A 27,320-nucleotide genomic window follows, 5' to 3' on the forward strand; every position below is an offset into this window, starting at 1 on the left:
GATAAGAAAACAGAAATAAAGAGAGATGGTTAAGCAATTTTTTAAAAAATGTATGTATTCGAGAGAGAGAGAAAGCATGCACTTGAGCAGGAGGAGGAGCAGAGGGAGAGAGACAAGAAAACTCCACAGTGAGCTCAGAGCCAAAGCAGGGCTCAGGGCTCAGTCCCAGGACTCTGATATGAAGACCTGAGCCTAAACCAAGAGTCAGACACTCAACTGACTGAGCCACCCAGGCGCCCCAACAGTTAAGCAATTTGCACAAGTCTACCTGGCTAACAAGATGAAGAGTCAGAATGCAAGGCAGGTAATTTGACTCCTGGTTAAGACAGACAGGTTGGGATGGCACAATAGCCAAAATCACCAAGGATCTGTTAGACTTAGAGGCCTCTTTGTATTCTGGAATGTCTACAACATAGAGATTTTGACAGACCAGGATTTCATAGAGATTCAGGTCTATGCCTAACTAATTCAAGGGTCTAGAATGTGATTTCACAACCTCAGTGATGTTGCCACCTGCCCTCCTGAGTTGTCCTTTAGTAGTCCCAAACTGGATCTTTGCTTTTTCTAATCCAGTGAAGCAGGTAGAAAAGCCTTTTAAGCTCAACCAGTTACTGGACCTCTCAGAGAGGGGGCAAACCATTCCCACAACCAGATTTCTCTATTTGGTCCACGTGCTAGGTCATGAATTCCAAGAGCATCAAAGGAATCTATAGGTGATTCTCATCCTATGTCCCCACTTCCTTCCTACACTGACTCCACGCCCACTCAGTCCTCTGAAAATGCTCCTTGTTCATTCACCCACCTACCTGTGGAAGATATGGACAATGATGTATCCAGTGAAGGAATGGGAATGGACTCTCCAAGGTCTTTGTGTCAAACCCATCACAGAAATGGGAAAAAAAAAAAAGTAAGTAAGGTTTAGGAATGTGTCAAGCAAGGCGAGGGCTGTAAGTGGATTTGGAACAGGAGTTGGACAAGAAGAGAACTTGGAGAAGGAGAGAGGGACCATGATTTTTTTTTTTTTTTTTTGAAGTCCTCTCCAGGACAGAAAGGGAGAAAAGACTCAGGGGAGATGTCCTGTGTAGTCATAAAATTATGTAGTCAGCTGTTATGTACCTAGAAAATCATGACACAAATACATAAGAAATGGGAGGCAGCCCTAAGAATGTCACTATTTCAGTAAATATAGTTTCCTGGTGGGTATGAAATTAAATTGCAGTAAATATAATTTGCTAATGGTATGGTTTTTCAATGTGTACCAAAAGCCTTCCTCATGTGCCTAGTCAAATCCAACCTCAAGAAATATATCAGGCCCTGAGCTAGGTTCCAGGATGTAGGGTGGACAAGCAGACAGGGTGTCTGCTTCCCAAAGCAGCTAACTCTAGATAATGTATTTCAGGAAGGATGAACTATGAGATGATAAGGAGGGAGCATTGAGATGTTTAACCCATCCCAGAAAGTCAAGAATGGTTGAAATCCTCTTAAATGAGGCTTGAAGGACAAGAAGGAGTTAGGCTAGAATAGACAAGATAAGGCTCCATGGCAATTGAGTAGCAAGTGAAAAGGAAATGACAGAAGTTGTGCATAGACACATGTGAGCACAAAATGATGTTGGCAAATAGGCAACCTCTTCAGGCTTCAAACATCATGTTAAGGTGTCTGCAGCTTGTTCAAAAGCAAAAGGGAACTGACAAAGAGTAAAAAGTGAAATATTTTGATGTGTGTTCTACTGTGTATCTTTTGAGTCACTAATTCCATGTTAAGGAAACAATTATAAATTTGTGCAACTGTACTGTTAAAAGTATGTTTCTAATATTGAGATTGTCTAAAATTAGAAAATTTTGAAATAACCTGAACATCTTATATTAGGGGCTTAAGTGAAGAAAACTTTGGTTCACTTATACATGAGAATGGTATATAGCTGTTAAAGATACTGTGGAAAAAATATTTAATGGCATGCAAAGACGTTCGTTATATGTTAAATGAAAAATGATTATATAAAATACATACAGTATAACACCGTTTTTAGTAGAAAATACACACACACACACACTACGTAGAAGACACTAGAAGGCTATAAAACTGCACGTCAATGTATTCTTTCCTGTGGGATTATGGGTGACTTAAATGTTAATCCTTTTGCTTATTATTTTTCCTAACGTGTTACTTCTGTAATTAAAAAATTATATGCTTATATGTCTAGAGGTTTTTGGGGTGCCGGTCATAATGTATTTCTTGACCTCGATTGGGTTTACACTGGCTTTTGCTTTAAATTACTTGTTAAAAAATAAATAAAATAATTTGTTTAAAAATGTAAATCTGCTTAATAAACTGTCTTCTATAAAATGTGTGTTACATTTTACAATTTTGTGTTTAATAAGGTGCACGTATTTTTTTTTCAATATTTTATACGTAATCCCAAAATATCAGTGTTCATAATTTCGGAGCGAAGTTGACACTTGACCGCAAACCCGCTTGGTTCACCGGCCTGGACTGCTTGGACTTCAAGTCCCAGCAAGCATTGCGGCCTGCACACCGGGAACTACGGGGTCCGAGGCGGGGTTAGGGAATGCACGGTCTTTTCCCTCCCAGAAGCCCGCGGGCGGCTAAGAACACCGTCCGTGTCATGGCCGCAGGAGCCGGGACGGCAAGCCCTGCTTCCGGCCCGGGCGTCGTACGTGACCCGGAGGCGTCACAGTCGAAGAAGCGGCCCGGCCGGGAAGGCGGGGAGGGCGCGCGGCGATCAGACGCGATGGCGGGAGGGGGCGGGAGCAGCGACGGCAGCGGGCGGGCGGCAGGCCGGCGGGCGTCCCGCAGCAGCGGGCGGGCTCGGCGGGGGCGCCAGGAGCCGGGGCTGGGGGGCGCCACGGAGCGGGGCGCGGGGGAGGCACGGCTGGAGGAGGCGGTCAACCGCTGGGTGCTCAAGTTCTACTTCCACGAGGCGCTGCGGGCCTTTCGGGGTAGTCGGTACGGGGACTTCAGGCAGATCCGGGACATCATGCAGGGTGAGGGCCAGACCTGGGGAAGGAGGCTGGTTGGGGAAGGGGATCTGTGGGGCCTGGGGGTCGGCGTTGGGGGGATCGCCGAGCCAACGATGTCTTCTTTCCCAGCTTTGCTTGTCAGGCCCTTGGGGAAGGAGCATACCGTGTCCCGGCTGCTGCGGGTTATGCAGTGTCTGTCGCGCATCGAAGAAGGGGAAAATTTAGGTATGGCAATTTTTGTTCTTCTCTGGGTTTATTTATGGTTACGTTGTTGTTTGCCAACTTATGTCTGGGACTGAAGGATTCGAGGTTAAGGTGCACTACTACTATGTTTCGATCACAGTGGTCTTTTCCCTTTTAGGATGAGTCTGTTCTCTGGGTCTAGTTTTCTCCAGTTACGATTCTCTTGGCTGCTTTTCTGTTTTTTATTTCCTCCCACCTGTTTCTTGCTTGCCCCAACCTTGCTGCGATCTAGTGAGTTATGTTAAGGCCAGATTTTCCCCCATAGAATGGTTTTCAGAGTATAAGCACTTTTTTTCTTTTAATTGAACTTAAGAGCTGTTTAGCAAAACTGTCTTCAGTTTCTGGTTCCTTGTATCTGAGGAGGATGTGTGTGTCCTGAAATTTGAGATGCAAATTCATGTGTTAAAAAATAAATTTCTACCTGCTTTTGAAATTATTAAAAAATAGTCACTTCAAATTTATTGGTTTGAATTTGAACACTTAACATGTTTTTAAACTTGTAGCCAGTATGTTAGCAAATTAAATGCAAATCTTTCTATACTTACATGTGTCTTTTCTGATAAACATGTATTTTTGGACATATTTCTGGTTATAAAATAGCTTAAAGTGAAAACTGTGCTCTTTGTCCTAGACTGTTCCTTTGATATGGAGGCTGAGCTCACACCACTGGAATCAGCTATCAATGTGCTGGAGATGATTAAAACGGAATTTACACTGACAGAGGCAGTGGTCGAATCCAGTAGAAAACTGGTCAAGGAGGCTGTAAGGCTCTAATTTTATTTCCTTCTTTCTTTTGACAAAGAAGATGTCTTTGAGGATACAATGCTTATCTTTTCTGTGTGGGGATGGAGAAAGCAAGTGAGCACACTCAAACATAGACACACACAGATGTTACATCTCTTCGGCCAGGCTTGGAAACTGTTTAATGGCAGGTATGCTGCTTTTGTGATTTTGGTTGTGTTCCTTGTGGCCTTGGCAGGAGAGGCCACAATCCACAAGAATTGGGTTGGCATTGAAGACTGACATCTTGGAGGTTATTACACCATTCAGGAGCATTGTTAAAGAGCTAGAAGCAACTGGCCTAGGTTTTGGTCATCTTTGTTTATAATAAACCAAAGAGGATAGCTGGGGCCATGGGAAATGTGGGACTGACTCTGAAGAGGAAACATTCCTTTTCAACAAACAGAATTAAAGATTCTAGGATAATCAGCCAGTTAGAAAAACAGTTAATTGTAGAAGGGTGACAAGCCAGTGTTCTTGACAAGGAAGAAGCTACTGGAGTGTCTTGGAACATACTGGCTACAAGTTTAAAAACATGTTAAGTGTTCAAATTCAAACCAATAAATTTGAAGACTGTGTGTTATTGGCTCAGGTAGCTTCAAGTAGTAGAACTTATTTTTATTTAAAACATGATTGGCAATGGGAACCAGTCAGAAAAAGCTTTTTCTTCCTCAGTAACCAAGTCTGGAGGTGTGGAAGCAGATGTAGAGGTGGGGACTGAAGAACAACAGCTCAGCATTGCTCTGGTAGTAGAAAGTAAGGAAATTGGTAAGAAAAGAGCACCCCCTAAAAAGATGGGATCTGACATGGGGGTGGGAAAATAAAACTGCTTGGCAGTGAAGACTTTCTGTCCCTTAGCAGTGTGCTGGGTACTTAGGTACCCTGCTAAAAAAAAACGACTAGTGTGTGTGAGGTGCAGATATTTATTCAGTTAAGGATCTTGGGCAGGATACTTTCAGTCTTGGAAAGAATGCTCAGCTAATCCAAATTCCAAAGGGGAATAAGTCCAAGAATAGATTTTTAGTATGGGTAGGTCAGGTTTGTGTTGGAGGGAAAATGCCAGAAAAGACATAATAGCAAAGGAGGAGAAATCCATGCCTACTTTCAGAAGAGCTAAGGATCTTTTGAATGGGAAGAAATGGTATCATGAGGCACTTGACTGGCTCAGTTGGTAGAGCATGCAGCTCTTGATCTCTGGGTTGTGAGTTCGAGCCCCACATCGGGTGTCGAGATTACATAAAAATAAAATCTTGATAAAAACTGGGCAGGGAAGAAATGGTACCCGTTTCAAAGTAATTCATGTAATTCCTGTTAAGTAGGTAGTAGATTCAGAAGTGTAGTCCCTTCAGAACAGAAGAGCTGTAGATTTGTCTCTGTACCCTCTTCTGGAAGAGTCTTGTGGGTTTTCATCTGTATATTTGTTGATTTATTATTATCTCTTATTTAAGTTTATAGGTCTCATTTGGGAGGCTTCCTTATGAAAAATCTGTTAGCAAAGTCTATTCTTTCAAAATAGTCAACCGTACCCTTATGTTGACTCCCTTGTGCTTTTCCATTTTCCATCATGTACCAGATTTCTTGTTACACTTGCCATATTACTGTTATTGCTATGTACCAAATTACCCCCAAATCTAGCAGCTTAAAGCAGTAAATATTGTCTCTCACTTTCCAAGAGTTGGGTTTAGCTGAGTGTTCCTGGCTTGAGGTCTCTGATGAGATTGTAGTCAGGCTGTCTGCTAGGGTGGCAGTCATCTCAAGACTCATCTGGGACCGAAGGATCTGTTCCCATGCTCACTTACATGGTTGTTAGCTGGACTCACTTTCCTTGCTGGCTGTTGTTTGGAGTCTTCATCTTCTTGCCTCTCCACAGGGCTCCTTACAACATGATAGCTTATTTCCTCTAGAATATGTGATCCAGGGGAACAAGAGCCCAAGATAAAAGCTGCAGTCTTTTATAACCTAATTTCAGAAGTGTCATTACTTTTGCCATATGCTGTTGGTCACACAGACTGGACCAACTGTGGATTAGTGTGTGGAATGGGACTATGCAGAGGGTGGGGACCATTGGGGACCATCTTAGAGGCTGGCTACTACAGTTACCTTGAACTCTTAGTTATTAAATGATACCATATCACTTGCCTTAATTTATTTTGTTTTTTTAATTTTTCATTTAGAGTCAAAGGATCTGTTTATGGTCGTCTTCAGGAAAATACCATGGGATGCCCAGGCTGTTGAGGCTTTTTGATGCATTTTAAGCTTTGTAAAGTGTCTCAACAGTTCATTTAAAATTCTATTAAGTTTTTGTTAAAGTGTGTCAAATAAGTTAGAACTTTTCATTATGTGGTATAGGGATTGCTTACTTTCTTTCTTTCTTAAGATTTTATTTGTGTATTTGAGAGAGAGGGAGTAAGAGAGAGCATGAGAGGGGAGAGTGTTAGAGGGAGAAGCAGACTGCCTGTGCACGGAGCTTGATGTGGGACTCAGTCCTGGGACTCCAGGATCATGACCTGAGCCAAAGGCAGTTGCTTAACCAACTGAGCTACCCAGGAGCCTTGGGTGTAGGGATTTCTGTAGGTCTTCAGAACCCCTTCAGGAATCAAAACTATTTTTGTAACAGTGCCAAATGAGTTGACTTTCAGTGCACTAACTTTGCACTAATGGTGGAAAAGCACTGATGGGTAAAATTCCTGGTGCTTTAACATGACCCAGGAAGTGGTAACTTTTCTTATTGTAGTCTTCACTGCCACACAGTTGTAGTTGAAAAATAAATAAAAGCCAGTTTCCATTAAGAATGTCTTTGATATGGGGGCGCCTGGGTGGCTCAGTGGGTTAAAGCCGCTGCCTTCGGCTCAGGTCATGATCCCAGCGTCCTGGGATCGAGCCCCGCATCGGGCTCTCTGCTCAGCAGGGAGCCTGCTTCCTCCCTTCTCTCTCTGCTTGCCTCTCTGCCTACTTGTGATCTGTCTGTCAAATAAATAAAAATTAAAAAAAAAAAAAAAAAAAAAAAAAAAAAAAAGAATGTCTTTGATAAAGCAGTAAATTGATTTTATTAAATCTAGGCCCTTGAGCAAACACCTTTTCAGTATTTTGTGACAAAGCAGGAAGTTTGGCTAAAGCATTTCTGCCACATAACATGATGGTTGTCCTCAGGAAGTCACTCATGAGATTGCTTGAGTTGCATGCTATTCTAGGTGCTTTTCTAATGGAACACCTTTCTTTACTTGAAAGAACTGACAAATTTTGGTTATTGAGGTGTGGGCTTGTGGCAGTCATTTTCTTGCAAAAGAGGAATGGGAACTTGTCATTTCAGAGAAAACAGTTGGTAGTATTTGTTGCCAGTGATTAAACTCAAGCTTTCAAGTAAAAATTCAAATTTTGGAAAACTTGTATTGATGTACCTGACAGCCTCCCAATCCTTAGGCTTTTCTCATAAGATTGATAGTGGTTAATTAACATCTGTGATTTAAAAAATACTTTTAATGAATGTGTCAACATTTGAAAGATCTGTGTAACTTAGTAAAAAAATATTTTCCAAATGGCCAGTGCATTATGTTACAAAATCATTCATAGGTAAAAGATCCATTTAAAATGCAAGATAGATTAAAAGATTTTAATACAACAGATGATGAAAAGTTCACTTGCCCAAATTTGGTATAGAGTCAAAGAAGAATATCCACAATTTTCTGAAAGGTCTATTAAAATACCCCTCCCTTTTCCAACTTTATATCTGTGTGAGGCTGGACTTTTTTCTTTTATATACTTTAACCACAACAACACATCAGTATGAATGGAGAAGCAGATAAGAGCATCCAGCTTTCTTCTATGAAGCTAGGTATTATGGAGATTTCCAAAAATGTAAAACAAGGCCAGCCTTCTCATTGTTTGTTGTAGAAAGCATAGTAATTCTTCATAAAGTTATGTTTTTTACAGTAACCTGCAATGCGTTTGTTACTTTTAAATGAATTAATAAATATTATTATTTAAGTTTTTCTTAGTTTTATATTTCTAATATGGTGATTTAACGCACATAAGCAAAAGCTCTTCCGGGTCCTCATTAACATTTAAAAGTAGAAAGGAATCCTGAGACTAAAAAAATTTTTTTTTTTTTTTTGAGACTAAAATTTTTGAGAACTGATTCTGTAAGCTTTTAATGATATTGAGGCTAAATTGGTTTTCTCTTCGTAACTGAGATTCCTTAGTTAGGTTCCCATGGAGAACAGCAGAGTGTAACATGTATGGCACATTATCAGAAAAGCATTTATTTGTTGCTTTTTGCTGTGGAACATTCTCCCCTGCATCTTTGGTAATAGCACTTTTCTTTTGGTGCCTTACCCCATTTTAGCGGGGCTGGGTGCATAAAACAGTCTCTAAATACCTTAACTCTTGAAATAAAAGGCTTTGTCAGAGCTTTTTGAGCATTCCTGCTTCCCATAACAGCCTGTTTTTTTGTTGTTGTTGTTTGTTTGTTTGTTTTCTGAGTTTGCTTCTTTAGCCTTTTTTTCCCTTTTGTGAATTTTGGTTTTCTCTTTCTATGTGCTTTCTGCTATTTCCCCTCAACAGACCTATCCCACCTCTACTGAAAATCTATGCTTGGAATTTCCTTTTTGTTTAAGTTAGCCAGAGACCATTGCTATTGCTTATACCCTAAGAACCTTAACAAGCTACATAAGAGAAGAAATTATGCTTCTTTCTGAAAACTCTCAAGTGAAAAAAAATAGTTCACCCCTAAAAATAAAACAAAACAAAACAACAACAACTTTCCAGGAAATTAGTTTTAAAAGATAAGCTTATAGTACAAATGTTGGAGACAGACTTCTAATTTAGAATTTGAAAGCATTCACATTTCCTTTCTTATTTCACAAATTAAATATAGTAGGACCTGGTTCTAATTCTGAAAAAGAAAGAGTAAGCATACTCTCTTCTGTCCTTCTTAATGCAAGTATAAATCCTAGACAGAATGTGTGGAGCAGCTGTCTGAGGATTCATAAATGTAAATGGTAGTAAACAGATGGGGAAGAAAACCAGAATTTGAAGATCCACCAAACTGGTGATGATTAGTATACCATTTTTTCCTTCTCTGGTACCATCCAGCCTGGATTTGAAGTCTCCTGAGAAACCTAGAAATGCATGCTAGGTGGGAACAGAAAGAACTCCAAGAAAGGCTTCCTCTGGCCTGGGGAGGTGCAAAGGGATCTCCTAAAGATCTCCTAAAGAGATCCAAAGGGAGGGTGAGAGAAATCCCAGGGTTTCTTTTCTCCCTTCTCTCTTGCCCTGGCACCCAGACAGTACTGCCCTGGTAGCAGCAGTGGCCCAGTGACAGCAGAGTGGCACTAGAACTAAAGGAAGAGAACCCATTCTCTTTAGCAGTAGAGCTGTGACTCCCCAGAACATAGAGCAAATTCCACTGTTTTGTTTTGTTTTGTCTTTTTACTGTCTATCCTGCAGCTTAACCCTGGATGCTGTTGCAGTTCGGTAGGGAAACTAAACCCCAGGAATACAAGGCTAGTCTGGAATTTGAATATCAATGTCCTTCACTCTATTAATCTAAAAAAGAACAAAATATATCAGTTGATGCAGAAAAGGCATTTAACAAAATTCAACATTAGTTCATGATAAAAATACTCAGGAAACTATGAATAGAAGAGAACGTTCTCAACCTGATAAAAGATATCTACAGAAAACCTACAGCTAACATCATACTTGACAATGGAGGATAGAATGCTTTGTCCTTAAGATACGAAGGCAAGGATGCCCATTCTTACCACTTCCATTTCATGTCATATGGGAAGACCTGGCCAGTGCAGTAAGTCAAGAAAAAGAAAAGACAGGAGACTAGAGAGGAAGGGAAGAAATGTCCCTATTTGCAGATGATATGACGGTCCATATGGAAAATCCCATGAAATATACTAAAAAAAATCTATAAGTTGAGCAAAATTGAAGGATACAAAAATCAACACACGAAGTTATTCATATTTCCAGTATATATTAGCAATGAATGGCTTGAAATGAAATTACCAAAACAGTGCCACTTACAATAGCTCCAAAAGAGAAAAAAAAGAATTACTTAGGTATAAAACTAGCAAAACATGTACAGTTTCCGTATGTGGAAAAACAAAATGCTGATGAAAGAAATCAAGACCTTGGGGCACCTGGGTGGCTCAGTTGGTTAAAGCCTCTGCCTTTGGCTCAGGGTCCTGGGATTGAGCCCTGCATCGGGCTCTCTGCTCAGCAGGGAGCCTGCTTCCCCCTCTCTCTCTGCCTGCCTCTGCCTGCTTGTGATCTCTGTCAAATAAATAAATTAATTTTAAAAATTAATTAAAAAAAAAAAGAAATCAAGACCTAATAAATGAAAAGGCACACCATGTTCATGGACTGGAAGATAATAAAGTTAAGAGGTCAGTTTTCTCTGGCTGATCTGTAGATTTAATATAATTCCAATCACAATCTCAACAGGATTTTCTATAGACACAGACTGATTCTAAAATACAAATGGAAAAGCAAAGGAACTAAAATAACCCAAACAATTTTGTAAAAGGACAAAGTTGAAGGATTCACTATCCAATTTTAAGACTCATCCTAAAGATACTCATAACCATAAATAAAGATCAATGGAATAGAAGACAAAGCCCAGAAATAGGCCTACACAAATATGACATTGGCTTTTGAAAAAAATGTGAAAGCAATGCAATGGAAAAGGTATTCAATAGAAAAAGGGTAGTGTTCAACAAATGGTATTGAAGTGGTTGGGTGTCCATATGCAAAAACTGAATCTTGACCTCACAAAAATTAATTCAGAGTGGATCATAATCTAAATATGAAATGTAAAGCTGTAAAGATTATTGAATAAGATGAAAGAAAAACTTTATGTCCTGGACTTAGGCAAAAGTTCTTAGTTATGACAATAAAAGCATGATCTGTTAAGAGGAAATTTTGATAAGAGGACATAATGGTAAATTGGATTGGATTTAATCAAAATTTAAAACTTTTATTCAGAAAGACACTGTTAAGTGAATAAAGACAAGCTATAAACTAGGAGAAAATGTATGCAAATCACGTATCTGACGAAGGACTTGTGTCCAAAATATATAAAGAACTCTCAAAACTATTTTAAAAAATGGGCAAAAGCCTCACCAAAGAGAATATACAAATGGCATATAAACACATGACAAGATGTTCAACATGATTTAGTCCATAGAGAAATACCAATTAAAATCACAGTGACTACTAGGACATACCTATTAGAATGGCTAAACTTTAAAAAAATACTGACACTGGGGTGCCTGGGTGGCTCAGTCACCTGAGCCTTCAGCTCAGGTCATTATCCCAGGGTCTTGGGATCGAGCCCCGCATGGGGCTCCCTTTTCACTGGGGAGCCTTCTCCCTTCCCTCTACCCTTCCATATGACCCAGCAATTCCACTTGTGGGTATTTACCTTAGAGAAATATTAAGTTCACCTCAAAACCTCTACATGAACAATTTAACATCTATTCCTACTCGTCAAAAATTGCAGACAACCCAAATACCCTTCAGTGGTCAATGGATAAAAGTAGCACAGTAGCCCTCCCACCCCATCCATAGTTTCACTCCATGGTTTCAGTTACCCACAGTCAGCTGTGGTTGGAAATCAGACAATTCTCCTTCTGACATACGGTCAGGAGGCAGAAGGTCAGTAGTAGCCTAGGGCTAAGTCTTAATATCTATGTTATTCACCTCATGTCACCTTATCACATAGGCATCCCACCATCTCACATCATAAGAAAGGTAGTAAGATATTTTGAGAGACAGACCACATTCATATAACTTTTATTACAGTATGTTGTTACATTTGTTCTAGTTTATTGTTAACCTCCTACTGTGCCTAATTGATAAATTAAACGTTATCATAGGTAGGTATGTATAGAAAAGAGGAGTGGGAGGCATTACTATACATTCAAATAATGGAATACTGCTCAGCCATAAGAAAGAACGAACTCCAGATAACGCATCACATAGATGGATCTTAATAGCACTTACACAGATGGAAAGAAGTGTCTCAGGGTTATATCCTCTAAAAAATAAGCACTACATGCATAGGATTCCATTTATACAACACTCTTGAAGAGTTAAAACTGAAAAGATGAGTGGTTGCCAAGGGCTGGGGATGGGGAAGGGGTGACTACAGAAGGGTAGCACAAAGGCAGGTTTTTGTATCCTCATTGTGGTGATTACAGGAGTCAATACATGTATTAAAACTCAGGATACTACCCCCCCCCGGCAGCCAATAGTCCATTTTACTGTATGCATGTTAAATAAAATTTAAACATATAATAGGATCTAAATTATTTTATATAAAGTAAAACCTTTGAATTCTTCAAGAAAGTAAGTATAGTCTTAGTACAGTTATTCTGCTGAAAATGATGTAAAAGTGAATGTGGTCATCTGAGTATAAAATATAAAGACCTACTCTGTACCTTCCCTGGGCAGCAAGAATTTATGGTCATGCCTGCTATTCAAGAGCATTTGACACCAGTTTCCTTTGCATGCTGAGGACAGAATCACCAGAGATTAATACCAGAGATTAATTCCTTTTGCTAGTCCTACATCTTTTGGTCCGTATCTCTTTTAGTTCTTCTCTGAAATGAAGATTGAAAATATCTATGGACCAGTTTTCCTTCCCTGTTGTGTGTGTGTGTGGTGTTTCTTTTACCTCTCTTTGAGGCAGGATTTATCCTGTTAGGTAACTCCCAAGTGCTCCCAAGTTTTCCCTGGCTTTTCTAATTTTTTGAAAAAATGACACATTTTAAAAATATCACTTAAAATTTTCAATCACTGTCATTTTTCCTCTACATATATTTTCTTGGGGTTTTTACTTAAAGGACCCTTTATCTCTGTGGCTCATGAGACTTTTGCATCCTACCTGGAATTTTGCCCTCCTTGTGTGCTACCTGTGGATGTGCTGGGTTTGTTCATTTCAGTAATTCCCTGCACACTTGAACTGGAGTTGCCAACTGGGGTTTAGGATAGTGAGAGGCTGTGTTGATTGTCCTACAGAAATGGCCTCAGGCCTTTCCTGAATGGAACTAGCAGAACTCTGTGGTCAGCAAATGGCTTTTTCCCCCCCTCACAGTATATCCTCCCCTCTCTTGTCCCCATCATTATATCAAAGCTTTTGCATCCAAAAAGAACAGATCCAATTGTTCTGGGGACCTGGAATGACTCCTGCCCATTTTGCCTTTCCTTAGGAGGCCCTATTCAAATTGGGTAAATGGTCTGTAATCCAGAGGATCAGATTTTGCTTTATCAGCTATTTTTTTGAAAATCCGGTATAATGTTGAAAATCTACTACCCTACACAGTGAAAGAAGAGTGCTTACAGTTGTTCATAATGCCTGAGCAGTGACTGTTAGTTTTTAAGTACAGGAATTTGACAGAATGTGAAGAAGTTCTTGGATATATAAGACTCATTTTTACTTATTAGTAGTTTATTTTAGTATCTGATATTCTGATTACACCTGTCATTACAACAGTTAAAAAAAAAGGTTTTTTTCCCCTTTTGTAGGCTGTCATTATTTGTATCAAAAACAAAGAATTTGAAAAGGCTTCAAAAATTTTGAAAAAACATATGTCCAAGGACCCCACAACTCAGGTAAATTTGATATATTTTTGCTCCCATGACTTAAATCCATCTCATTGTTTTTTGTGGGGAAACAGGGAAAGGGTTCTTTGTTAGGAATGTTATCTAAATATTTGGCACCTTTAGCATCTTGTCTTTTATATCCGGGATAGCTTACTCTGAGATTGGCTTTTCAAAAATTTATTTTTCATTGTATAACTTTACCTAAATTATTTTCTTGCCCGTTTCTGTCAGGTTTATGACAGAACTTTAAGTGATCAGCACCAGGTATGAAGCTATCAAGTTCTGTAACACTTCTAACTTTATTTATGTAAATGCTGATCCTCCAGACTTGAGACTCTGCCTTGGTGAGGACTTAATTCCTCTATTTTCTGGTGTCAAAAGTTCTGTTGGTGCCCTGCTTTTTTTTTTTTTTTCTTTATAAATCTAAATTTGAGTTCTTGAAAAGGTAATACCTGTATATAATAAAATTCAAAAGGTACAACAAAAGTTTAGCTCATCTCTTAAGTCAGCCACCTCATTCCTCTCTTCGTAGGCAACCAGTTTTTTATTCTTTTATCCTTTCAGAGATATTCTACGCATGTGCAAGCCAACAAATGTGCATGTGTGTTTACAGAGATATATACATATATCCATTCTTCCTGGTCTTTCTATATGCACCTGTGAGCATATTCTACACCTTAATTTGAACATTTCGTAAATTGCTTTTTTCACTTAACATACCTTGAAGATTGTTCTGTATTACCACTTAAGGAGTTGCTTCATCCTTTTTTTCCTTAAGTTTAAAAATCTTTATATGAATGTATAAAGGTACTTCAGATTCTAAGTTCTTTGTCTTTTTTTTTAATAGCTACATAGTAACTTCTGTGGCTGATCCATAATTTATTGACCTGTTCATTGTGATAGGCTCCCCTTCCTATATATGTACTAGTGATTGCCATTGACAGCATTGTGAAAGTTCTAATAGTGTTGTCTTAACTCAGCATCACTGAATTTTTACTGGAGTTCTTTCTTATGTCACAAATATCGGTCCTTTGTGTAGAAGCTGAGAAATGATCTCCTGAACATTATCCGTGAGAAGAATTTGGCCCACCCTGTTATCCAGAACTTTTCCTATGAGACCTTCCAGCAGAAGATGCTGCGCTTCCTGGAGAGTCACCTGGATGATGCAGAGCCCTACCTCCTCACGGTGGGCCTTGGCCGCCTTTTCCCATAACCATGATGTGGCCTTGAGGATGTGCAGGCAATTAGAAAAGGACAGCTCTTTTTATAAGTGAAAAGAGTAAATGTGTGTAAAAGACTGAATTATATGTACTCTTTCTTAATTAAATGCCTAAAATACACAGAAGCAGAGATCCTGACAGAGGCAAAATGGAACATACCTGGTTTCTCTCACCTCCCATTTATACCTCCTACATGTGATTAATCTGTGTGGCTAAAGTGGGGACACACTTAAAATTACTGGTGGTTTGCAAAGGAGATGAAATTTGAGTTGAGTTTGGGAGGAAGAGTAGTTTGGTAGACATGGTGTGATGGGGTTGTTAACAGGAAGAGGGAATAACTGGAGGAAAAAAGGTGTGACCAGAAGGATGATAAGGCAGAAGAAACCAAATGAAGACATTCTTTAATTGCATCAAAGTGATAAGCAGAAAGAATGGTAGCAGTGAGGCTCATGACAGCATGCAGAAGAATTAGAACCCAGGCTGCCCTAGAGGGTGGGCTGTGATATTGGGAAACTGAGTGAGAAGGTTTGTTGTTGCCTTCTTCTTCTTCTTCTTTTCTTTTTATCACCAACATTTAGAGAGTTAAGAATATCTTAGCTCAGGGTGGCTGGCTGGCTGGCTGAATTGATAGAGATCTTGGGGTTGTGAGTTGTGAGTTTGATCCCCACACTGGGTTAGGGACAGAAAGAGAAAGAAAGACAGAAAGAAAAAAAGACAGAAAAAAGAAAGTATCTTAGTACATGACGGTAGATCTGCCAGGCCCATATTGAGACAGTGTCACTGATAGGAGCAGTTATTTGGCAGTTGTCAGACTGTCTGCAAAGCAGATAGTTTGGGATATTCAGGGTGCAAGTATCAGGATACTTGAGCCTGGCCGACCGTCCTCTCTTTTGTGTTCCAGATAACTGGAAAATAACCTGCCACTGTTTCTGTGAGGGGAGAGACCTCTCAGTTTTAAAGACATCACTTGTTCCAGGCATACGTATCTGAAACAATGATACTGATGGGAAACATAAAATTTTAGTCAAAGGCAGACAGATGAGCAGTTAGAGTCAGAGCAAGATTGGTCCACTCAGGGCTTTATGTAGTATTGGGATTTTCAGAGTTATTAGGCAAAACATATTTGTGGATATAGAGTTACAAAAAATTTTAGACACACACTAAAAGACACTAATATAAACACCAGTTATCTTAAGTTTGAAAGAAAGTCTGACTTTTGTGCATGACCCCAAAGGTATATTTGGCATTGAGAAACTAGATTAAGGATGAGATTGGAAGAACAAAAAAGGAAGTACAAAGTAAAATTACGTACTTATTTGTTGTCCAAAAGGTTAAAGAATTCTTACAGTGTCAAGATGGTTAGCACCACTCAGATTGAAATCTTCTTTAGTATAGAAAACTCTGAGCCATTTTTTGAGGAAGGAAAAAGCAAGACATTTGAAATAGTTCTTGTGAGTTCTCTCCCTTTGTGTGTCCTCCTCTAGTTTATGCCTAGATTGGATTTATAAGTGAATCTGTCTGCATGGTGAGAATGTATGTTCGTGGTGAAAGACAAGAATTAATGAAATTCTGTGGCTTCCTCTTCCTGATGACATCCTTCTTTTCCCAGATGGCCAAGAAGGCTTTGAAATCTGAGACGGCTGCCTCCAGTACAGTGAAGGAAGATAAACAGCCAGCACCAGAGCCTGTGCAAAAGCCACTCAGAGAACCTGCAAGGTGAGAGGGATGGCTTTTTGTGATCTTGAGTGAAACACAAGGGTAGTCTGTTGGCAGCAGTCTCCTTAGAGCAGAATCAGTTAGTTCCTCTTAGTACTAGGTTACTTGTACAAGGCACTGTGGAAGTTACAGAGCACGCCCCAGGAAAATGAGAATATTGAAGACTGGATGTCATATCCCTAACAAAAGTTCCCGACTGGCTATTCCTTAAAGGTTCTTTCCTTCTCTGTTCTCCTATCCTTGCCTTGCCCACATCTACACACTACTTCCTTGTGGATACCTGATCTCTTAAGGCAGTATTCAGACTTGTGAATCAGATTGCCAAAACAAGTTTTTAAAGCAGGGATCACAAGTTTAGATGCCTTTGGGGGCCCAGTAGGAAATGCATAGGAATGGGTATAAGATAATGCAGTTCAGAACATGGAGTGTGAACCAAAGAGAGCATGCTTTTAAGCTTCATGTGATAGTTGCTATGTGGGAATGTCCAAGGATGCCCAAACTGTAGTTCAGATTTTTGTGTGAGACATCTAGGGCTTTTTGTTTTTGTTTTTGTTTTTTTAGCTTTCCCAGTTTCTGAATTGGCAGATTTCTGAGTTGGCAATTAATCCAACTTAAAAAAACAAAACTTGCATAGGTGAGGCAATAAGACGTATCTGCCAGCTGGGTTTGGCTTTGTAGGCTGCCAGTTTGCCCTCTCCTAACAGTTTTTATTTAAAGTATACAAGTTATTCCAAATGATAGATGAACTTATTATGAAAAGGCAGTTTCTCATTGTTCTAAGACTGCATGGCACACTAACTCAGAGAATTCTCAAAAGTCCCATTTAGAAGTGTACTGTAGGGGGCGCCTGGGTGGCTCAGTGGTTTAAAGCCTCTGCCTTCTGCTCAGGTCGTGATCTCAGGGTTCTGGGATCGAGCCCCGCATCGGGCTCTCTGCTCAGCGGGGAGCCTGCTTCCTCCTCTCTCTCTCTGCCTACTTGTGATCTCTCTCTCTGTCAAATAAATAAATAAATAAATAAATAAAGAGTACTGTAGGAGAAAGGGGGCAGAATGGAGACCAGTCTTTTTCTTCTCCCACAGGAGGGTTGGACAGGATCGCAAGGTGAGATTGCTAGATTGTCGGTTGCTAGATTGTCGGTTGGTTGTCCAGGCAGACTTGTAACTGGCACTATACAGAGAGTTCTTACATAGTGGAAAGCAGTACTTTAGTTCATACAGACAAAAGGGGTTAGTGCACCGGCTAAAAAGGTCTCTTGGAGGGGGACTGTCATTGGCTCTAGTCCTTTAAGGTTCTCTTACTTGGAGTTTAAACTCCGGAGTTCAACTTATATATTTAAAGCCTCTACTTATGCTTATAAATGGAAGCTTTATAAAGTTGTTATGAGCAATTTCTTACCTTTTAAAAAAATTTTTTAAAAAAGATTTTATATATGTATTTGAGAGAGAGCGAGAGTGCAAACAAGCAGGGGGAAGGGCAGAGGGAGAGGGACATGCAGATTCCCCACTGAGCAGGTAGTACGATGCGGGGCTCGATCCCAGTACCCTGAGATCATGACCCAAGGTGAAGTAAGACATTCAGCTGACAGAGCCACCCAGGTGCCCCTCTTTTATTTTTTTTAAATGAAGAGTCCTCCACTCGAAGAGTCCTCTGTCTCATTTGAGGCTTCACACTTTGGAAAAGTTGCAGCTATCTGGATGAGCATCAATAATGGTGAGATTGATCCTTGTATATTTGCTTTATATATAGGCAGTTACGGACTACTCCAACCACCATTGGAATTATGACCTTGAAAGCAGCTTTCAAGACTCTGTCCAGTGCACAAGATTCTGAAGCAGCCTTCTCAAAACTGGACCAGAAAGATCTGGTACTTCCTAATCAGGTGTCCCTGCCATCACCAGCCCTCAAAAACAAGAGACCAAGAAAAGATGAAAATGAAAGTCCAGCCCCTACTGAGAGTGAGGGTGGTTCCGAACTGCAGCCCAAGAATAAGCGCATGACAATAAGCAGATTGGTTTTGGAGGAGGACAGCCAGAGTACTGAACCAAGCACAGGTCTGGACTCCTCCCAAGAGGTCGTCCCAGCATCACCATCCAAGCCCACCGTTCTCAACCAACCCCTTCCTGGGGAGAAGAATCCCAAGTATGAAGACCTTCTTTGTAGCAGTTTTGGGGATGGTTGGTGGTCCTGGTTGGGCCTGGTATTGCTTCCATGAATGAAATAACTTTCAGCTAAGTTATTCACCACCAAGGCTTGCTCAAACTGCTAGAATGTGACTTGGGAGTGGGGAGCGACAACATAGCCATCTCTGGCAGTTCTGAAGCCCCACCCATGGGCTTCCAGGCATTGCTCTAGATGTGAGTGAGGATGGAAGGGTTTCAGAGCCTCCCACTCATCACTGCTTTCATTTTTAGCAAACTTCTCAGTGCCTTGACAACTAAATACCAGTCTTTGTTAAAAGAAATTTGTTTGAATTGGGCTACTTTAGACTTTGAGCCTTAAAAAAGGTTTATGAATATTTATAGTTTTGTACCTTCTAAGAGCAATTAAGACTTGGCAAATTGAGTAAACATCTACTAATCTCTCACATTCTGCTAGGTTCTGTGGGGCAGTGGTTAGAATGTTTTTATTTTGCTCCCCATCATGACCCCCAACCTGGCTTTCAAGTTTTGCTACCCTCTGTGTCCTTTTGTGGATCCTTCCTCCAAGCAAACTGGTTTGCTTATTCTCTCTGGAACACACTCTGTTTTTGCTACTCTACTCTTCTTGCTTCCTCTCATTCCCCACAGTTGGACTGTCATTTCTCCATCATTGCTTGTGACAGTCCCATCCATCCTTCAAAGAGAAGAGATGCTGATATTGACTAGAGTACTTTCCATGAGCCCGGCACTTTTCACATATTATTTTACTGGATCTCTAGAACCCTCATTCTGTGAGTGATATATTTGCCCCATTTTAGGTTTAGAAAAGTTATTAACTTGCCTGAAGTCACAAACCTGAAAAGTGGCAAAGTTGGGCTTTGGGATTTTTTTAAAAAAATAGGCTCCATACCCAATATGGAGCCCAATGAGGGGCCTGAACTCAGATCTTGACTCAAAAGTCCATGGCCTATACATCACATACACGAAGCTGCCTCTTAAAATTCTGCCTCCTCCAGAAATCTCCCTTGGTCACCCTGCTGTAAGTGATCACCTTGCTGGTCTCCCAAGGCCATTGCTATCTCTACCACCACTCTGATGTAGTTGTGTGGGGACCTGTGCTCTGACATGCACCTGCTAGGTGCCCAGAGAGACTGTGGCATCTAAATGATTAATACTCAGGCACAAATCTGCACTATATGTACCACTACCTGCATCTGGAAGTGAGTGAGTCATTGGCCAGGCAAGCAAATGGAGCCCAACACATTTTATTCTCATGTGATAAATGATCTTCTTTATTCCTTGCAGCAGTCCTATAAAGTCCTATAAAGTATAGATATTATTATTATATAGATATTATTCCCATGAACAGATGTTATTCCCATGAACTAGAGAGAGTACATGCTTACAGTGCTTTTATAAAAGGGAGGATTCGTGAAGTTTTAGACCTGTCCACCTCTCTCATGTGTCAAGGGCATGAAGTATGATGGGTACTCTAAAGCAGAGGTTGGCAAACTATAGCCCCTGGGCTAAATCTACCTGGTACCTGTTTTTGTAAATAAAGTTTTATTGGAACTCAGCCACAAACATCACGTATGTATTGTCTGTGGCTGCTTTTGATGCTACACTGAATTGAGTAATTGGAACAGAGCCATTAAGACCTACAAATCTGAAGATATTATCTGGCCAGGAACAGCCTGGCTTTAAAGGAATTGTGTGAGCTACTGGGGAGCTCCAGGAAGAAGAGTTGAGCCTGCTCAGCAAAGTTGTGGGTACAGCAAGCCTTGCAGAGGAGCAAATGTTGAGCTGACCTTGAAGGAAGAGTAGGAGGTGATCAGGCAGATGGTGGGGTGGGGGTTCTAAGTAGCAGAAACCCCTTGTATAAAGTCATGAGAAAGCCTAGTATGCTCCAAGAAATGTCATGTACTCTGTATGGCAGAAGAATACAGTGCACAGAGAGGATGAAGGGAGATGGGCCAGGTCTTAAGTTCCTATTGTGTTCTATCAGGCGGAGGTTCTGAAGCTAGTCTGTGGAACATTTAATAAAATACATAATCCCAGGCTCTTTAATACTGAATTAGAAGGGGTAGGGGATGGATCAGTAATCTGCTTTTCTAACTGTGCCCCCAGATCATTCTAATACAGCTAGTCTGAGGGCCTGATGAGCCACCATTGATGGCTTTTGAATAGACACTGAGGCAAAGGAGACAAGATGGGTGGCTGGAGACTTCTACAGGATGAGTAGTTAGGATTGCTGGTGGAATTGAAGGCAGGATTAAGGTAAATCCCCTGGAGGGCATGGTCACAACTACTAGATTTTTATATGTCCTATGGCAGTTGACAAGGACAAGTGCTGATTAGATATTTATTAACCAAATGATAATTCTTGGTTCTTGCAATTTAAAGGGTCATACCCAAAACCTCTATAAAAGGCCAGCGAAGGATTAACATTTTAGGCTTTCTGGACCACTTGTATCTCTGTTGTTAATTTTCTTTTTTTTTTTTTAACAACCCTTTGAAAAAGTGAAAACCATTCTTAGCTCAAGGGTTGTACAAAAACCAGCCACAGGCTGTAGTTTGCCGACCCCTTGAGATCAGACTCCTCTAGCCCATTCACTGCTCATCAAGTTCTGACTTTACCAATAGGAGCATAAGGACCAGGAAGTGACCTGACTTGCCCAGGACCGCGGAGCCACAGTGAGAGGAAGACCCAGATCTGAGTCTCTTCTACAACAGAAGTTAGGCAGTACCAAACATTTGTACACAAAGTAAAGGCTGAGTTCAAAGGAAGAGCAGGAGTTTACCAAAGTGATCTGTGCAGATTGTCTGCAGGAGGAATGAGCAGATACGCAGGTGGAAATGCCGGAACCAGAGGTTAAAATCAGTTTTATCGCGGCATGGGGATAAGCAGGTAGAAAACTGAAACTGTAATCCTGACTTTTTTTATAAGTAATAATTAACACAGTTAATATCCTAAAAAGGAAAAACCTCATGTAATTTTGTCACTTGTCTCAAGCAAATTATCCTAGAAATAAAATTTGGGGGGATATGAGCCAATTTAAACATAATGGAAAGTAGATGGTTCACCATTTGTCTCATTCATGGAACTCAAGAATTTTTTTTCAAGTCTATACTTCTTAAATGAACTGCTTTCATTACTCATTTGCAAAATACCTAGCCAGCCTTAAAAATAAATTTCTGTTCATGGAATGGAGACTGAGGTTTGTCTCTACTCTTGATCAAACCTTCCAGGTCATTTGATCTATATTCTTCAAAATTTAACTCAGATACTTCCCATGTTGCTTTGTAATAGATGTTATGGTTCTGAGGTCAGATTTGTGCCGTGTTCTGTTTCCAGGACAGTTGTACTATTAATTAGGTAAACACAGTTACAGTTGATTAGAGAAGACTGACTACAGCTTTCATTTATTCAATAATTTGGGTTAGGGATTATTTTTTAGTTTTGGAACTTTTTTGGTTATACTCAAGTACTTAACATTTCATGTGCACAGGAACGATTCTTACTTACTACTCTGTCAGTGGTATAATTTATTTGCAGCTCTTTGATAATCTCATTATTAATTTAGCACATGTTTTTCCAGCTGCTATAAGGGTATGTGTTACTGTGCTAGGTGTTTGGGGTAGACAGATGAAGATACAGCCCTTGCCTGCAACGTGCTTATGATTAGGGTGTGTGTTATGAAATGGCTGTTCAGTAAAGTGGAAGCACAACCACAAGGGCAGAGGAGGGGGGGCTTTTTGTGTGTGTTGGGGGCCTGGATTTAGGGCAGGCTTCATTGGAATGATGACCTTAAAAAATGGGTAGAATTTTACTCGGCAGGGAAGGGAATCCTAAGCAGAGGGAACCATAGAGAAGAGTGTACAGAGCTAATAGAAGGAAAAGAGGAGCAGAAAGCGAGGCTCCGCTGTTTGTGCTCATGGGGTTGTGGGGGCAGGGCTGGAGAGAGAAGGCTTTGGAAGCCAGAAACTGGCTGGAGCCAGAGTGGATGATCTTGACTGACCCATACAGCCTTCACTGTTGAGACAGTGAGAAGTGATCATGGGACAGAGAAGGGATGAGGTAATTTTAGACTGATGTTCAGGTAATTTTGGAAGGGGATGAGGTTAGGGACAGAGACTCCAGTTAAGAGACTAGTGTAATACTGGTGAAAGGTCCCATGTGCCTGGACAGAAGGAATGGAGAGGGAAAAGAGCGCAGTGCAGAGACAGGACTGGGCATGTCTTTGAAGGACCGGGAGCAGTTTGCTTGTTCTAGGTTAGAAGAATGCTGAGACCTTCAAAATTAGAGTCAAAACCAACCAAACGAAAATGGGAAAATGAGCAGATTTTGAGGGGGATAGTGCTGTATTCACTGCTCAGTTTGAGGGATGACCCTGCAGCCTGCGGGACGATGACATGGAGATGCCTTGCCAGGTCAGGATTTGTTTGGGAGTTATGTGTAAGTGAATCTCAGCTGTGGTCACAGCGGAACAGGGACGAGTACAGGCCGTGAGAGAGCCCAGGACAGAATATGGGATGATCCCAATGATCTGTTTTACATCTTGTCCTCTTGTTGATCTCCCCTCAGAGTACCCAAAGGCAAGTGGAACAGCTCTAATGGGGTTGAAGAAAAAGAGACATGGGTGGAAGAGGATGAACTGTTTCAAGTTCAGGGTAAGCTAGGACATTCTCCTTGGTCCTTGACACTAGCTGAATTATAGATGTGTGTTACTACCACATTAATGTTCTAGAAACTGCTTGTCTCCAAACTAGGAAAAGTCCAGTAAGTTCCTTATTGTGATTTCATGCGGAGTCAGTTTTATGTCCTTTCCCATTAAACAATGGAGACTGTCAAAGCAGCACTTTATATTTAAAGAGAATTCCTGGTTTTGTTTTAGTAAATCCTATATTTAATTGTAGCTGATGAACATTCACAAAGTCTTTTAATTAAAAAAGGTAGATATGGTCATTCCCTGCATTTCTTATTTAAGTAAAAAAAATCTCTTACCAGTTCCAATATATAATTTTTTTCTGAAATAAGAAACGTTACTTTTCCATGATTAATACTAAAGTTCATAGCATTTGCAGTAGAATCTCTCCCACCACATACTTTGCATTCTAATGGAAATATCTAAGTGCTAAAACATAATCTTGGACTACAAAATCTAAAGACTTTGGTAACACAGCAACAGTAAACTTCTGCCAGTCCCAAAGGTTTTGTCCTTAAAAAGTACCTTCATTGGCACAGATGTAGTTGGCAAGATCAAGATCACACAGGAAATGGGGGAGGTAACAGAAAATCAGTAAAAGTGGCATAAAATCTTTAAAAACAACAGGATATAAAAGTTCTAAAAACATCCACGTCCAGTGCAGTCCAGATTTGTCAACTTTAAAATCTGTTTCTACTATAGTATGAAATACTTCATAATTTAAAACTAAATAACCTGCCCCTGGAAGTATCCCTTTTCCTGAGCCACCTTCATTGTTTAGGAAGCACTGCTAGGACAGTAGCATCTGCTGAAGCAGACGCTCAGCAAGTTATGTTTATGCAACTTTGCCTTTTCTTACAGCTTTTTAATGGCTCTCCGCTTCCAGTGGCATGTCTTTTATACTAGCAGACCCTCCTGTAGCCCTCTGGCCTTTAAAAAAATTATCTTGATGCATATGTTTCCATATGGTGAGAGGGTGGAGCTTGAGCTGCTCTCCTATGGTGTCTCTGAGTGGGGAGCAGTAACTCTCTTGTTCTTTTGTTTAAGGAACTGAATCATATTTTACTTAAATAAAATGATCAGGGACTTGGAAATTCTGGCATAAAACAGTAAAATTTTGTTATTTCAAAGCAGTGGTTAGCAAGGGGCTACAAAGCAGAAATTATGCCCACATGTGCGCGTGCGCGCTTGCACGCGCACACACACACACACACAAGTATATAATGCAGTCAACCCTTAACACAGGTTTGAAATGCACAGGTCCACTTATACACATTTTTAAAAATACAGTATAATACTGTATTCTTAAGATTTTTAAAATGATTTCCTTTAACCTTTTCTCTAGCTCACTTTATTGTGAGAATATAGTGTTTAATACATTTAACATGCAAACTGTGTTAATTGATTATGCTATTGGTAATGTTTCTGGTGAACAGTAGGCTATTAAGTTTTTGGGGAGTCAGTATGGATTTTTGGCTATATGGGAGTTGGTTCCCCTAAATCCTGCATTCTTTAAGGATCACCTGTAGATGTGTATATATTAGGGTTTTAAATACCACAGTCCCTCAGTAATTTTAGAAAATCATGTAGGTTTTACTAAAGAGCCTGAAATCCATCACTAACCAATATTTATTGAATGTCTGTATGTAAAATACTTGCTTTGTACAGATTTTCATTGGCTGAAATAATTGATACCTTGCAAACAAAGGACAAAACCAAATTACCCTTTAGTGATATCCTCCTCCTCTCAATGTTGGGAAAGTTCAGTCAGGTTTTCCCTTTAGGAACATTCGATGTCTTTTTCTTCTGGTTTGTGCAGAGAAAGGTGAACTCTGAAATGAGTCTACTTTTTAATGTTTTCCAGCAGCACCAGATGAAGAGAGTGCAACCAGTGTAACAAAAAAACAGGTAATTTAAAATTATTTTCTGACCTTTTCTGGTAATGTGGTAGAACAGAGGTAAAATAAGCACATCTCCTAGCATAGGCTACCCATACACCTGTAAAAAGATCTTTTGGAATTTTTAGATGATCCAAACTAAGTTACAGTAATAATTATTTTCTGGAAGAAAAATCTAGGAGAAAAACCTGACACATTTTCCTGATAATGAACAACAAACATTTGAAGTTTTGATGCAGAAGTGATTAGGATGAAATGGCAGGACAATGAAATTATGAAATGTCTAAATCCACAGGGTTAACTTATCTCTATCGTGTTTTAAAAATATAAACCCTCCTTTTGGGTTCAGATTATTGTCCTAGGATTCTTGAGTTTACCTCTTCACTGTTTGAAAATGTGAGTAAGTGGAGAGATGGGCTGTGATCAATATTTTGGTCTTCTTTTGCAGAAGTGGACTGTAGAAGAAAGCGAGTGGGTCAAGGCTGGAGTGCAGAAATATGGGGAAGGAAACTGGGCTGCCATTTCCAAAAATTACCCATTTGTTAACCGAACAGCTGTGATGATTAAGGATCGCTGGCGGACCATGAAAAGACTTGGCATGAACTGAAACAGGCTTTCATTTCCACATTAATTCACAGGAGCATGGTTCCTAATAATAGCCCCTGATAGTCTGTTGTTTCTTTCAGAAGCTGGGCTGGGATGAGAATTTTGGGCATCCTCCTCCGACGTGGAGGAGGTCCCTGTTCTACTTCATCGCTGTTGGAGATCATGGAGCTGAGAAACAAAGCCAAGTCCACCCCATGTCCTTGGCAGGGATGACAGGCACATAGCTTGTACAGTGCCAGAATATCATTAGTATTTCCCTTCTTTAGTGGTTTGCTTGAATTTAAATCCTTGGTAATCAGTAGAACCTTCTCCTAGGAAATGGTGGAGTCTCTTAGAAGCCACTTATGACTCTGACCTGTTAAAACCAGCAATGGGAGCATTATCTGGAGTGAACTTGTTCCAGGTAAAGCTTTGGCCTTCTGATGCAATGCAGAGGAACTTCATCTGTCATGAACCCAGGCTGATGAGAGACCAGTCTTGGTGGTGGAATCAGAGTCTCTTGTAAAAACTCTTAAGCCAGTTGTAACATCAACATCTAGACCTGACAGCCTTGGCATTTGCTCTTGATATTTGCTGGGCTACATAGGCAGGTTTAACCTCCACCTCTCCTGTGGTTGAACCAGTGTGTTTTTTTTGTAAAACGGTGATTGTAGATAAGCTTAGCCCTCTCCTCCATCCCCTCTGCCCAAATCCCTTCCTTATGCTGGACTTTTAAGGCTTAAAAAATCCTGATTGAATATAAATGCTTAATTCCATTCTTTGTGAAATGGTTGCTTCCGCCTGATTCCCTAACTGTGCTTGTGTTTAGTGTCTTGCTCTAAAACTCAACATTCCCTTCTCCTTTTGTACTGTGTTGTGCTTGCTGTCTCTCTTGGACATCCTTAAAGACTGTCTTTTTGGCACACAAAAAAAATCAGTAAAGTGTTTTCTGTAATCTTTTTTTAAAATATGAGAACTAATTATTGTCCATAACTTGTAGCATTCTTCATTAAAGTCTTGCTTCTCTCAAATGTTAAGGAGCTATTTAATTCTAGCACAGCATGTATGAGCAATTGGAGGGAGCAAACTGTTGAACAAGCTTTGCTGAACCACGCTGACTATGTTAAGAAGCAGATGTCGGACTGTATTGGATGTTTTAATCCTTGAAAGCCATGTTGAACAGAAATGGCTGTGTCGTCTTAATTTCTCCATACCCTTATATAATACATTTTTGGGACAAAATTCCCCCTTTCTCACTTCTGAGTGAAAGGCAAGGTGTAAAGAAATGCTACAGTTTTAAAATTCCTCCTGTAGGTACAAGTTAGAAACTTTGTACAGCTTTATTATCTATCTACATGTTTTAGGATCTGGTACTACTACTTTTCTGTCAGTTACCCCCAAGTGAAGCTACGGTGAAAAGGTGAGACCCAGATCCCTC

At 40.2% G+C, this 27,320-nt stretch overlaps 1 protein-coding gene across 2 annotated transcripts; it reads left to right on the forward strand.

Moving 5' to 3' along the window:
- Positions 1 to 2,626: 2,626 nt before the first annotated feature.
- Positions 2,627 to 27,065, forward strand: TERF2 (telomeric repeat binding factor 2; the record flags this gene model as incomplete). Of its 2 annotated transcripts, none has more annotated exons than XM_080828345.1 (10): positions 2,627 to 3,005; positions 3,111 to 3,206; positions 3,856 to 3,986; positions 13,542 to 13,628; positions 14,659 to 14,805; positions 16,449 to 16,555; positions 18,302 to 18,694; positions 23,279 to 23,364; positions 25,264 to 25,307; positions 25,746 to 27,065. In XM_080828345.1, 10 exons carry the CDS (start codon positions 2,627 to 2,629, stop codon positions 25,902 to 25,904), a joined length of 1,629 nt encoding a protein of 542 aa, XP_080684471.1. In that variant the 3' UTR covers positions 25,905 to 27,065. The 2 variants fall into 2 exon arrangements, with proteins under 2 accessions (XP_080684471.1, XP_080684472.1); XM_080828346.1 differs by having other exon boundaries at positions 25,267 to 25,307.
- Positions 27,066 to 27,320: the final 255 nt, after the last annotated feature.

Source organism: Martes martes, assembly GCF_963455335.1.
Source record: "Martes martes genome assembly, chromosome: 17".
In the NCBI taxonomy this organism is placed as follows: Eukaryota; Metazoa; Chordata; class Mammalia; order Carnivora; family Mustelidae; genus Martes; species Martes martes.